The sequence below is a fragment of the Rana temporaria genome, chromosome 3 (assembly GCF_905171775.1).
Source record: "Rana temporaria chromosome 3, aRanTem1.1, whole genome shotgun sequence".
NCBI lineage: Eukaryota > Metazoa > Chordata > Amphibia > Anura > Ranidae > Rana > Rana temporaria.
This window is the reverse complement of record NC_053491.1, coordinates 13,570,751-13,584,868: the sequence shown is the minus strand read 5'-3', so window position 1 is coordinate 13,584,868 and position 14,118 is coordinate 13,570,751. Positions and strand designations below refer to the sequence as shown.

Genomic DNA, 14,118 nt, shown 5'->3' with positions numbered 1-14,118 from the left:
GCTAACTTTACTGTTTTATTTTTTAATTTAAAAAAGTGTATTTTTTCCACTCAAAAAAGTGCACTTGTAAGGCCGCTGCGCAAATACGGCGTGACAAAGTATTGCAACGATCGCCATTTTATTCTCTAGGGTGTTAGAATAAAAAATATATATAATGTTTCGGCGTTCTAATTAGAGGGAAGAAGATGGCAGTGAAAACAGTGAGAAATTACACATTAGAACTGGTTTTACTTGTAATGCCAATGGCCACCACCAGATGGCGTAGGTCACAAAAGGAAGCTTGGCACTTCACAAGGCCGCGGCCTGCCGCACGATTGCCGTTAACTGCGGCCTCAATTATCGGCGGGCGCTAGGTCACACTTTCTCGTCGCAATTGCGACCTGGCGCCTGGATTTTGTCGCGCCCTGATGTACAGTATATCACAAAAGTGAGTACACCCCCTCACATTTTTGTAAATATCTTATTATATATTTTCATGTGACAACACTTGTAACACCAACGAGCCACATGACACCGGAGAGGTAAAATGGCTAATTGGGCCCAATTTGGACATTTTCACTTGGGGGTATACTCAATTTGGTTGCCAGCGGTTTGGACATTATTGGCTGTGTGTTGTTATTTTGAGGGGACGGCAAATTTACACCGTTATACAAGCTGTACACTCACTACACAACATTGTAGATACAAAGTGTAATTTCTTCAGTGTTGTCACATGAAAAGATAGAAGAAAATATTTACAAAAGGGGTGTACTCACTTTTGTGAGATTCTGTGAAACGCACACAAAAACATGCATCTGTGCCCATGCATTTCCACATCACCTAGATCAGGGATATACAATTAGCGGACCTCCAGCTGTTGCAGAACTACAAGTCCCATGAGGCATAGCAAGATTCTGACAGCCACAAGCATGACACCCAGAGGCCGAGGAATGATGGGACTTGTAGTTTTGCAACAGCTGGAGGTCTGCAAATTGTATATATCTGCTCTACATCATGGGTGCTCAACCTGTTGCCCTCTGCCTTTGGGAGTCATGCTTGTAACTGTGAGCTTTGCAATACCTCATGGGATTTGTAGTTCCACAACAGCTGGAGGGGCCACCAGTTTGACACCTGTGGCATAGATCATGGGTGTTCAACCTGTGGCCCTCCAGCTGTTGCGTGTTCGATCATGCCTCTGATTTTTTGGAAGTCATACTTGTTACAGTCAGCCTTGCAATGCCTTGTGGGATTTGTAGTTCCACAACAGCTGGAGGACCATAGGTTGACCACCCATGATATAGAGCAGGGGTGCCCAACTAGTGGCCCGGGGGCCACATTTGGCCCACGGAGCTCCTTTGATGTGATCTCTTGCTCTGGAAGGGACTAGTATAGAATACTGTTATTAAAGGTCAGTTCATTACTAAAATCAGTGTATATATGGGAAGATCTGATCCAGAGATGCAGAGCATTGCACCCGTGGATTACCTGAACTGAGCCATAGACTTCTGTTAATAACTGCAAGTTTTGTGAGCTTTCTGAAAGTGCACCAAACCTGCAGAATATAGTAGAAGTTTATTGCAAAGTGCAGGAAAGCCAAAGGTATACTGCGTTGTACCCGCAGTGTGCGAAAACAGCCTTGGGCCCCTTTCACGCGGTCAGTTCGACCCAATTGGACCCTCCATTCACCTCTGAGGAGTGGCAGATGTAAACCAACTTGTGTCCTACTCCTACCTCCAATCCAGGGGTCTCCAAACTTTCTAAACAAAGGGCCAGTTTACTGTCCTTCAGGTTTTAGGGGGGCCGTACTGTGGCCAGTGGTAATAGAATTTTTTTCTAGCATTGACAAAAAAAGAATAAAACGGCGTGGGGTCCCCTCCAAAATCCATAGACCAGTAGTTCTCAACCTTTCTAGGGCCGTGACCCCTTGATAAAATTTCCCAAGTTGTGGGGACCCCTAACAATAAAATTATTTCCGTATCGTGGGTTGTCGGCACCCAAGTTAAGACAAGTAATTTTGCATCCCTAACCCATGGACATTTTGCACTGCTTGAATCGCTTTTACTTGTACAGTATTAAAACCCTTATGGTACATTTTAGGATCTTTCTTTCTTTCTTTCTTTCTTTCTTTCTTTCTTTCTTTCTTTCTTTCTTTCTTTCTTTCTTTCTTTCTTTCTTTCTTTCTTTCTTTCTTTCTTTCTTTCTTTCTTTCTTTCTTCCTCCCCTTCTTTTCCTCTCCCTTCCATGTATTCTCTATTTGTTGCGTGGCAATGCTGGGGGAGTTCCGATCAGCCAACTTGGGTGCTCTTGATCAAGGTCATTTGCTGATATGTAGTGGGGACTTTTAATGGCAACTCTAATCGCAGGTAGTGCTACTCACTGTGTTTTCGACTTTGTGGTGTCTCGTAGCAGTGACACCTATGCCGAAATCAGGAGCTAGGGTCTCCTCCAGCCCCTTCCACTTCACATTACTTGCCAGTCAGCTGACCTCTAGTCTCTGCCCCCAAGCCATGCCATGAACTGAATGGGTGGGTGGCTGCGAAGAGGCTGAGTCGGCGGACGCGGAGTCCAGGGACAGCCCTGTTGGGCGGCCACAAAAAGGCTGTGAGAGTGGAGCGGGCTTCAGGAACAGTCCAGAATACGGTGACCCCTGGCAAATCATTATTTGACCCCCAGGTTGAGAACCACTGCCATAGACCCTTATCCAAGCATGCTGTCTGGCAGGCCAGGAAAGGGGGGAGTGTTAACTACCCCCCCCCCCCTCCTGAACCATACCAGGCCACATGCCCTCAACATGGGGGGGGGGGGGCTTGCGCTTCCCACCCCAAAGCACCTCGTCTCTGTTGATGGGGTCAAGGGCCTCTTCACAAAAACCCTGGGATGTGATTGTGGGGGTCTGCTAGTGAGGGGAGCTTATCAGAATTTGGAATCTTCCCTTTAACAAGGGGGCCCCAGATACCGCCCCCCCCCCCCATGTATCACATTTTTGATATCAGGGGAGGAATAGTACCCCATTGTTGGTGTCAAGGACAGGACTTATGCCCTATTGGTGTCGGTGGGAGAGGGCCACATCGTGCCCCAGTTTGGAGGCCACTGCTCCAATCCTTTAAAAAATAAAAAGTATAGTGTGTTGTGTCCGTATCCACTCTGCATATGCTGAGCGGACACGGCTCTGCCATCCACCCTTTGCGCTTCATTTGGCCCGCGACCGGTTACCAAGTGGCTTAAGTGGCCCTTGTGCTTCAAAAGTTTGGGCACCTCTGAATATAGAGCAAAACTAAGATTAATCTCCAGTAAGGATTCCCCATCAGGTGTAATTGTAGATTTGTGAAGAGTTCAAAAGGGACCTGCTGGTTTGGTAGGGGGAAGGATCCATTTATTTTCTATCTGGGGAAGGATCCATTTATTTTCCATCTACTTGCAGATATCGGTGTTTGTAGGGAGTGTCCAGCTTTGTACTGCCATTGAGTAAATAGAATGAGTTCTAATGGAAGCTTGTCATGATGACCGGCATTTCATCTTTTGTTCCTGGTTACATGTCAGCATTGCTATGCTTGTCAGGACATGAGCTGCCAAAGCCGCACCAACATGACGTGACAAAACGCGTTTTTTATGTCTGCTATATAACCTATGACATATTTTATGGTATGCCGACGTGTAGATGGTAATGTGACTGTATTTGCATGCAACCTTCTTCCTTTTAAACGTAGGGCGAGCCCAAGGCTCCCAGTAGCCGCCCTGCAGGTTTTGTTCACGTGTGGGTGTCATCTCATTGTGACTTCAGTGATTCACACAACACGCCCTGAAATCACCCAAGTTCCCCGATACACAGCGGCATTGCGTCACCCTTCCTGGCACCTCGACCGCGAGACCGAATGACCTTCAGCAAGTACAACGATTGTTCTAGAAAGAAAAGAAGGTGCTCCAGCCTTTGCAATACAGGATTTCCTTGGAATGTTGTTATGTCAGTGGAATGAGGGCTCACTTCTCTGAACTTCTCCCATGTCTGGTGATCACGGCACACCTCACTAATCTCTCTTCTGTGCTCTCCAAACATCACATCCGCCCCATCTGTGGCTGGAATGTCTCCCTCTCGGCAGGATAACTTATTTTATTGCTCTTTATGAAAAGTGGGCAATATAAGGCAAGCCCCCGTCCCCCCTGTCCTGAGGGCCACACTTGTTCACATAAGTAGAATGTCTTCACCTGCTTGTCCCGGCCTGCCCGAGCTTCTGATGTCTGCTCAGTCTTTGTTCTTCCCTGGCCATAATGTAATTGTAGCTGCGTGTCTCTGACCTTTAATCTGTCCTCTGTACAGAGAACAATATTCGTTGGCTTTGGAAGTGTGCTGAACCCGCTCACCTATATGGGTTGTAGTTCTTTACTCTCTGATTTGGGGGGAGGGGCGTTGGAATGAAAATTCCAGGCCAAATCTACACTGATAGCCTAAAATATGCAGAGCTGCTTATCTCTTATATTTGTGGACTTTCGGAAGGCTTAAAGGGGTTTTCCACCCATTTTTTAAAGCGGGAGTTCACCCATTTATTAAATTTTTTTTTTTTTTCCCCCTTAGATTCCTGCTAGTTTGGTCTAGGGGAATCGGCTATTTGTTTTAAAATATGATCCGTACTTACCGTTTTCGAGATGCATCTTCTTCCGTCGCTTCCGGGTATGGGTCTTCGGGAGCGGGCGTTCCTTCTTGATTGACAGTCTTCCGAGAGGCTTCCGACGGTCGCATCCATCGCGTCACTCGTAGCCGAAAGACGCCGAACGTGGGTGCGGCTCTATACTGCGCCTGCGCACCGACGTTCGGCTTCTTTCGGAAAATCGTGACGCGATGGATGCGACCGTCGGAAGCCTCTCGGAAGACTGTCAATCAAAATAGGAACGCCCATTCCCGCAGCCCATACCCGGAAGCGGCGGAGAAGATGCATCTCGTAAACGGGTAAGTAATGCTCATATTTTAAAACAAATGGCCGATTCCCCTAGACAAAACGAGCAGGAATCTAAGGGGAAAAAGTGCCCTCTAAGGGTGAACCCCCGCTTTAAGTTTATTAAAAGTCAGCAGCTACAAAAAGTTTAGCTGCTGGCTTTTAATAAACTGACACTTACCTGCTCCAGCGATGCGCCGGCCGGGGGTCCGCTCCTCTCCCCGGCCAGCGTCTTCATGGTCACTGTGGGCACCTGGCCGTGACAGCTTTCGGCTTTACGGCCGGGCACCCACTGCGCATGCGCGAGCGGCACTGCGCATGCGCGGCTCCGGCGCTGCGCTGTTCGATTGGACAGGCGATCGCCTGGGACCTGCGCTGCGCTGTTCGATTGGACAGGCGATCGCCTGGGACCTGTCGCGTGTCCCAGGCGATCGCCTTCAGGGAGGGGCTACCTAAAGGCGATATGAAGTATCGCCTTTGCAGCCCCTCGGCGGAAGGAGGAAGTGGGACAGGAAGTCCCCTTCTCCTGAAGCCCCCACTCCCCCTCCAAAAAAATTACATGCCAAATGTGGCATGTAAGGGGGAGAGGAGTGGGATAAGAGGAAGTTCCATTTTTGGGTGGAACTCCTCTTTAAAGTGACCCAGTCGGTCATTTTTTTAAATGAAAATGGCTGTAAAGGCTCCAGATTGTTTTACTTTTATGCAATGTGTGTGGCAGCCCCCTCCAATACTCGTCTGAGCCCCATCGGGATCCAGAGATGTGCACAAAAGTCTCGGCTCTCAAAGGATATGTAAACGTTCCTTTAAAAAAAGAAAGTCCTACTTGCCTTCTCTGGACTAATAGAATGGACTTTTGGCGGTACAAGTAATAAATGTAAAAAATCTATAAATATTTATTCATAAAAAGGATATAAAAGGAAAACTGTATACATAACTTAGTGAAAAAACAGTACAGTATCAGCATAATATCTCAGTACATCAGGGTTTGACAAATTTGCTTGGAATCTAGGAGCCAGCTAAAAAAGTTAGGAGCCAGAAAACGCACCCCGTCCCGACGAGCTTGCGTGCAGAAGCGAACACATACGTGAGCAGCGCCCGCATATGTAAACGGTGTTCAAACCACACATGTGAGGTATCGCCGCGATTGGTAGAGCGAGAGCAATAATTCTAGCCCTAGACCTCCTCTGTAACTCAAAACATGCAACCTGTAGATTTTTTAAAACGTCGTCTATGAAGATTTTAAAGGGTAAAAGTTTGTCGGCATTCCACGAGCGGACGCAATTTTGAAGCGTGACATGTTGGGTATGAATTTACTTGGCGTAATATTATCTTTTATAATATTAAAAAAAGGGGATAACTTTACTGTTGTCTTATTTTTTTATTAAAAAAAGTGTAATTTTTTCCCAAAAAAGTGCGCTTGTAAGACCGCTGCGCAAATACGGCGTGACAGAAAGTATTGCAATGATCGCCATTTTATTCTATAGGGTGTTAGGATAAAAAATATATATAATGTTTGGGGGTTCTAATTAGAGGGAAGAAGATGGCAATGAAAATGGTGAAAAATGACATTAGAATTGCTGTTTAACTTGTAATGCTTAACTTGTAATACCAACGGCCACCACCAGATGGCGCCAGCTCACACATCTGGTGGTAATAACTTGCAATACCAACGGCTCAGCACCAGATGGCGCCAGCTTACACATCTGGTGGTAATAACTTGCAATACCAACGGCTCAGCACCAGATGGCGCCAGCTCAAGCCAAGTCAGGACCCGATTTCTAGTCGCCATGGCGACCGGGACTTGTCGAGCCCTGCAGTACATGTTATAAAGAATAATAAATAAAAGCTTATACTTATGCCCATATACTCATGAACATGAGAACATATAGCACCAGAGGGTATATACAAACTTTTAATCCTTGAGACTGAGTTTGATATGCGGACTGGTAAATCTTGCTTTTACTCTCGACATGTTTCGCGTACAGGACGCTTCATCAGGAGCATAGAGGTAGGTTAAACAGGTCTCCGCAAAAATATGTGGATCAGACCGTTAGTAATAAAGTAAGGTATATACTGCGCTGTTACCTAGCCAGCCTTTTGGGCATGTGGTAGGTACTTTAAAACACTGTTGTATATAGAGGTAAAAAACTTGGGCTAATGCACGGTTTGTTGAAAGACGGTAGTGTAGGGTAGGCAACAGGTATCCCCTCCGGTGTCCCTAAACGTGTCCCAGAGTCTAGTATGACTCCAAATGTTTGATAACTTGTACGCTGGATAGCAGGGGGGGGGAGGGGGTTGTACAGTCACCACCCCAGCACAGAAAAGGGGATAATCCTTTGAAGAGTGCGGTAGTATCTTGGTGTCCAGCGAGTAACGATAAGGTAGGGAGCAGAGAGGGTATGGTACATCCGTGTCCCCCCCCCCCCCCCCCCCCCCCCCCGTCCAGATTAATTTCCACTTTCATACTATCGGGACGTTGGTACACTTTAACAGTTGCATTCACAGTGTTTAGTCGCCCTGTGTTTTATGCATTTTTTGGCAAGGTCCACTTAAATACTTGCCTTCTCTGTGCAGTTGGTTTTGCAGAGTGGTCCCGATCCGCCTCTTCTGGGGTCCCTCAGCGGCGCTCCTGGGTCCTCCTCTTCTCAAATGGCCTGTCGGAGAGCCACTCTCCATTGGGGCACCCGTGCAGGCCCGCTCCCGCGTCCTGCTGCTGTGTCTATTGACAGACAGCAGGACTCTGCTCTGCACCCCGGCTACAGCCTATTCTATAATGCTTACCTGATCCAGTGATGTGCAGCACCCCTCCTGAGTGTCTCCCTCATTTGCTAAGACGGCAGCAGGAGCCCTTGGCTCCCGCTACTGTCAATCACAACCAGTGAACCAATGAGGAGAGAGCGGGAGCCGAGCCATGCGCCGTGTGTGTATGGAAACACAGAACGGCTCAGGGGCAAGCTTGTTCAGGTGCCCCCATAGCAAACTGCGGAGGGAGGCCAGGAGCACCAGTAGGGGGGGACCCCAGAAAAGGAGGATCAGGGCTGCTCTGTGCAAAATCACTGCACAAAGCAGGCAAGTATAACATGTTTGTTATTTACAAAAAAAAATGACTGATTTATCCAAAGGCTTTTTTTCTTTTTTGGGGCATGTAAACTTGTATGTATATGAGGTGTAGCCCGTGGCCAGATCACTGTCGTTTGCAAAAAAACTTGCATTCTCACTTGGAACAGGTGGGTGCAGCTTTGGTCCCCCATCACCTACAACACAGAGAACAAAGCGATCAAAAAACGCTGATCACTCCGTTCTCGGTCTTCAGTGAGCAGAGAGCCAGTAACTGTCAGTCACCAGCTCTCTGCTCCTGCCCCTCCAGCACTTGCAAGAGCACCAGGTTGTGGAGGAGGGTAGGAGTGTCTGTCTCAGGCTCCCAGCGGTGCACTGAGAGGCTGAGTCCGCTGCTGGTCAGGAATCGCGCACAAGTGGAAGTGACGGGTCAGGCCATGCCAGCCAATCAGACGGCCAAAGACCGTCACCCAAAAGAAGCCTTGAGAAAAGATGCGGGTGCCAGCCAAGGTACTTTGTAGGTGTCGGAACATTCAAACAGAGGTAAGTATTACATTTGGTTCTGCTGTAAATGTCATACCTAAACTACAACCTTAAACTGCGCTAAAATGCAGAAATGCGTCATTTTATCGCACAGCGATATACAGCAACGCAGCGCTCTACTGTGCATTGCCATGAATGAAGTGTCCGTTCTTTTAGTTTTTTTTTTGTACACTTCAAATAAAGTTTGTACAAAACTTTATCAAGAATGGTGTCTTAATGACCAGATCACCAGGTGAGAACGGGGGGAGAAGAAGGCCTTTAAAAAAATAAATATAATGCGGTCACCACATCTGATCGGTAAGCTGCAATTAATGACCTTTTTTGGTTTTGGGTTTATTACCACTTCCTGTTTCACATCCTTGTCTTTTTGTTTTGGTCATTTAAAAAAATAAACTAAAATCCAAATGCTTCTAGATGCCAACACGGCATGTAAACGCGGCTAATCGGCCATTTTTAGACACCATTTTCTAGCTGTCAAGATAAATCATTCAGGAGAGGTTGAACGTCTCGTGTACATGAAGCCTAACCTAGCGGCTGCCTCCAATCCCAGACAGGTACTCTTTGGGTATTCTGACGACCAGGAAAACAATAGTCAGCAGCAGGAGATTCCTCCATCCGTGCTGCCATGTGGAATCTTGTGATTCCTCTCATTCATCCCGAGGGGCTGAAAGGAAAAGTGAAGTGTATACTTTTTTTTTTTTTGAATGGGGTTTTATCTCGTTACTTTGAATCCCTGGTGCCCAACTGGGTGGCCCTCTGACCTCAGCAGTCTGTAGTGGGAGCATTGATTAGGGTAATGGCATTGATCTCTTCTACTATCCTCATGTAACATCAAATTCTTTTTTTCGGATATTTGTATGTGTGTGTGTGTGTGTGTGTGTGTGTGTTGTGATGTATGTATGTTTGTGTGTGTGTGTGTGTGTGTGTGTGTGTATATATATATATAAAAAAAAAATTGTGTGTGTACATACACACAAACAACACACACATACAACACACATAAAAATAATGCGGTCAGCACATCTGATCGGTAAGCTGCAATATATGATCAAACACCACCAAAAGAAATCTCTATTTGTGTGTGTGGGGGGGGGGGGAGGACATCAATTTTGTTCGGGTACAAATTGTCGGTTAAAGCGTCGAAGTGCCAATCCCAAAAAATGGCCTGGTCAGGAAGGGGGTAATTCATTCCTGGGGATGAATAGGCCGGTGATCAGTAACGGGTTAAACACATTTGAATGATCTTGCATAACCTTTTTCTCACTCATTCTCTTTTGAAATAAATTGTCCATTCAACTAGGCTGTGGCTTCCGTCAGCCGTCACCTCTGTAAATGATGAGCAGATTGTAGTGTGTGTGTGGGGGGGGGAGGGAGGTAGACCTGTCAGACTGGTGCACCCAGGTGAAGGATTACAGTAAACTGCAGCTGTACGCTCAGCCCATTCCAATTCTATTTTTCAACAATATGTTGGATTTTTTTTTTTTTAAACCTTTTGTGTAACATTGAATGACATAATGACATTTAATCTTGAACTTTGAGTAGCATTGCTTAAAATAACGGTGAAGTGAAAATGAGCTCCGTCCTGGAACCCAGATTTTAGTCATGTCATTGATTTAAAGAATAATCCACACAAACACCATATAATACCCATTTTTTTTTTTTAAATATTAAAGATGCCTCATGTCACCCTTTTACATTTCTGCACACTCTGTATTTTTTTTTTCTTTTTCGTATTTAATATTTTTTTATTTTGTAAAAGTGAAAGGCATACAGAACAGAATACATATTCCAAAAAAAAGAAAAAAACATCACCACGTCCAAATATAACATATACCTTATTCTATCCATCAACGTAATTTGAACGGATATTTCTATACTTTATGTATCCCTCTCTCCCCTTTACTATGTCTTCTTCAACCTAAAACCTGCCCCTCTCCCCCCCCCCCCCCCCCCAATAAGAGAAAAGAAGGAAAAAAAAATACGCTCTGTATTTAAAGCGGAAGTTCCAGGCTGTTTTTTAGTTTATTAAAAGTCAGCCGCTACAAAAAGCATAGCTGCTGACATTTAATAAACAGCCACTTGCTTGTCCCACAGTCCAGCGATGCGGCTGCACGGAGGCCGGCTCTCTCCCCCCCCCCCCCCCCTTCGGCACCTCCATTGCAACTGTGGGCACCTGGCCCTGACGGCTTGTGGCTTCACGGCCGGGTGCACATGCGCGAGTCCGCTGCGCTCTCGGAGTGGATAGGCGATCTTCTGGGACCTGTCCCAGATCGCCTAGAGGGGAGGGTCCGCCTAGGGGGAGAGGAGGTGTCGCCTAGACGGCCCTCTAGGCAGAAGGAGGAAGTGGGACAGGAAGTCGCCTTCAAAACAAAGAACCCCCCCCCAAAAAACAATTACATGCCAAAAGCGGAAGTTCCAAGTAATTCTCTAACAAAGAAAATCTAATTTTTACATGTAGGAGGAGATGAATGTCAGAATAGGCCTGGTCCTCAAGTGGATAATTATAGTGGTTATAATGTGTTTGTTGTGAATGTATGTATTTTCTGCAACACTCGCAATCATGTGATCACTGACAGCCAGTTAGTGGTCACGTGATTGTCTGTCTGAGCCCCCTTTTTTTTTTTTTTTTTTTCCTTGCCACTTGATGATTTCCAACATAATAATCAAGGTTTCCTTATGTTGTAATAGTAGCAGTGCCGCCTGTATGGACATGTGTATGTTTCAGAGCGATTTACTAAACGCAAGGCTGTTTTTTTTTTTTTTTTCTCTTTGCAGTGGTGCTGATCGGTGATTCTGGAGTTGGAAAAAGTAACCTCCTTTCTCGCTTTACCCGTAACGAGTTTAACCTAGAGAGCAAAAGCACCATCGGGGTGGAATTTGCTACAAGGAGCATCCAGGTGGACGGCAAAACAATCAAAGCTCAGATTTGGGACACGGCTGGACAGGAGAGATACCGCGCAATCACCTCCGCGTGAGTCACTATGTTGGGGGGCTGAAAGGGTGGGAAGAAAATGGGGTGGTATTGTGCATATTTTATTTATCCAATAATTTTTTTTCCTTTTTTATTTGCGGCGTTAAGAGCCCTTTCACACTGGTTTTCGTGGTAAAAATAGCGCTATTAAAACACTCATAAAAAACGCATGTCAATGGACCCTTGCACACTGAGGCGTTGCGCTGGAGGAGCGTTGAGAAAAGTCCTGCAAGCAGCATCTTTTGAGCGCTGAAAAAAAACGCCCCTCTCCATTGAAATAAATTGAAAACGCGGTAAAATAGCGGTGTTTTGACGCTATTTTAACGCTCCGCTATAGGCGTTTCCAGTGTGAAAGGGCTCTAAAGCAGAGGTCTACCCTAAAAAAAAAAATGACATAGTTATTTACTTGCCAGAAATGGCGGTTGCTAGGCGAATGAATGAATGACTTGTATAGCGCAACTCATGCGAACTGAATCGCTTCTGGGCGCTTTTTCCAGCCAGAGTCTGCGTGGCTGGTGCGGTCATTTTACCCCTTAGGATCGTGACACGCTTGGGACACACAATCATACACACAGATGTCCAAATTGGCCCAGTATATATATGTATAAGATCCAATTTGCCTACCAGCATGTCTTTGGAGTGTGGGAGGAAACCGGAGTACCCGGAGGAAACCCACACAGGCACAGGGAGAACATGCAAACTCCAGGCAGATGGTGTCGTGGTCGGGATTCAAACCAGCGACCTTTTTTGCTGCTAGGCGAAAGTGCTACTTGCTGCACCACTGTGCTGCCCCAAATCTTCCTAATTTGCCTCTTCCTAGTCCGCGGCTGGTTTTCATTCTTGTCCTCCCCGCGTTGTCTTCTGGGAAATGTGGCGCGCTGTCTTCTGGGAACTTTGTGTATACCAGAGAACAGCCGCCCATTCATAAAGCGCCACGCCACTCGCGCATGCTCAGTAGGAAATGGGCAGTGAAGCCGCAAGGCTACACTGCCTGTTGCCCTTAGTGAGGATGACGGTGCCGGGACCTGCCACAATCGAGAGATTGGCCTTGGGGGGGGGGGGGGGGGGGCGACATCACAGGTGCTAAGACAGGTAAGTGTCCGTTTTTTAAAAGTAAGCAGCTACAGTGTTTGTAGCTTCTGACGTAAAAGAAAATAAAGAATAAGCATTTTTTTTTTCTCTCCTTTTAGCTTTACCAAAACCATATAATATAAGGTTAAACCCAAATACTTTCAATTTGTATGCAATCATTCAGACCATTGTACTGCGATTCTGCGCGCGATTTGAAATCGTTGGTATGCGCATGACAAATCGCAGGACTGGTGGTGCAGGTCGCTTGTCGTCCAAAATCGTCTCCTGAACTTTTTTTGGGCGCCATGCTTCCCGCGATTGCAGCACAAGTGTCTTTTGTAAGTGTCAAATGTGTGGCATCTCAAATGCGAGTCCCGCGATTTGCCATTTGCACAGTTGCGTTTTCAAATGGCGGCAAATCTGTGATACAAAACACTGAAGTGTGAATGCAGCCTTAGGCCCCTTTCGCACTGGGGTGTTTTTTTCAGGCGCTTTAGTGCAAAAAATAGCGCCTGTGGAAAAAAGCCTCAGCTGCAATCTGTGTGAAAGCCTGAGTGCCTTCACACTGGGACGCTGCACTGACAAATTTCTGCCAGCAGCTTCTTTGCAGCGCTTTATCCGTTTTTCGGCCACTAGCGGGGGTTAAAAGCGCCCCTCTAGCAGCCGAAAAGAGCTGCAAAAACGTCAGTAAAGCGCGTCCGGGCGCTGTGAGTGTAAAAGCACTCTTAGGCCCCTTTCACACTACTGTAACTTTGCTGCGATTTTGGGGAATGCCTGTGTAAACTTGAGGTCTATGGACCTCTACTCGCATCAAAGTCGGAACAAAGTAGTGCAGGGAATACTTTGAAGTCGGTGCGACTTGAAGTCGCACACATATGATTGGTACTCATTGGAAATCATGGGGGTACGACTTGTCATGCGACTTTGCAGTCTCAAGTCGCACAAGTGTGAAAGGGGCCTTGGACACCAAAGTCACATGACAGGTCGTTCCCCATGTTTTCCAATGATAACCATATATGTGCAACTTTAAAGTTTGCAGCGACTTCAGAGTAGTTCATGCGCCACTTTGGTCCGACTTTCATGCAACTTGAGGGCCATAGACTTTAATGTTAACCCTCAAAAGTTGCATGAAAGTTTGTACCTGACGATGCAATAGTTGTCCATTATCGCTGGTCAAAGCCAAAGTTGTATCCAAGCTGTACCCATTCAAAGATGCATCAAAGTTGCACTCCAAAGTCGGTGCAACTTTGGAGTCGTACAAGTGTGAATGGAGCCTTAAAGCGGATGTGCCACGGGGAAAAAAATATTAAAAGCCAGCAGCTACAAATACTGCAGCTGCTGACTTTTAATATTAGGACACTTACCTATCCTGGAGTCCAGCACCGATCGCAGCAGAGGACGAGCGATCGCTCGTCTCTCTGCTGCTCCCCCCGCCATCCTCAGTGAGGGAACCAGGAAGTGAAGCGCTCCGGCTTCACTACCCGGTTCCCTACGGCGCGAGCTGCGCCCGCCGATTGGCTCACACGCTGTGTGCTGGGAGCCGAGTGTTCCCAGCACACAACGGGCGAC

The 14,118-nt window shown here is 46.6% G+C and overlaps 1 protein-coding gene across 1 annotated transcript in view; it reads left to right on the top strand.

The window, feature by feature from the left end:
- Positions 1-14,118, top strand: part of RAB11A (RAB11A, member RAS oncogene family) — a 62,955-nt gene that overhangs the window by 22,658 nt on the left and 26,179 nt on the right. Inside the window, exon 2 of the mRNA XM_040342268.1 lies at positions 11,283-11,478. Coding sequence (XP_040198202.1) covers positions 11,283-11,478 — 196 coding nt within the window. The remainder of the gene's footprint in view (positions 1-11,282; positions 11,479-14,118) is intronic.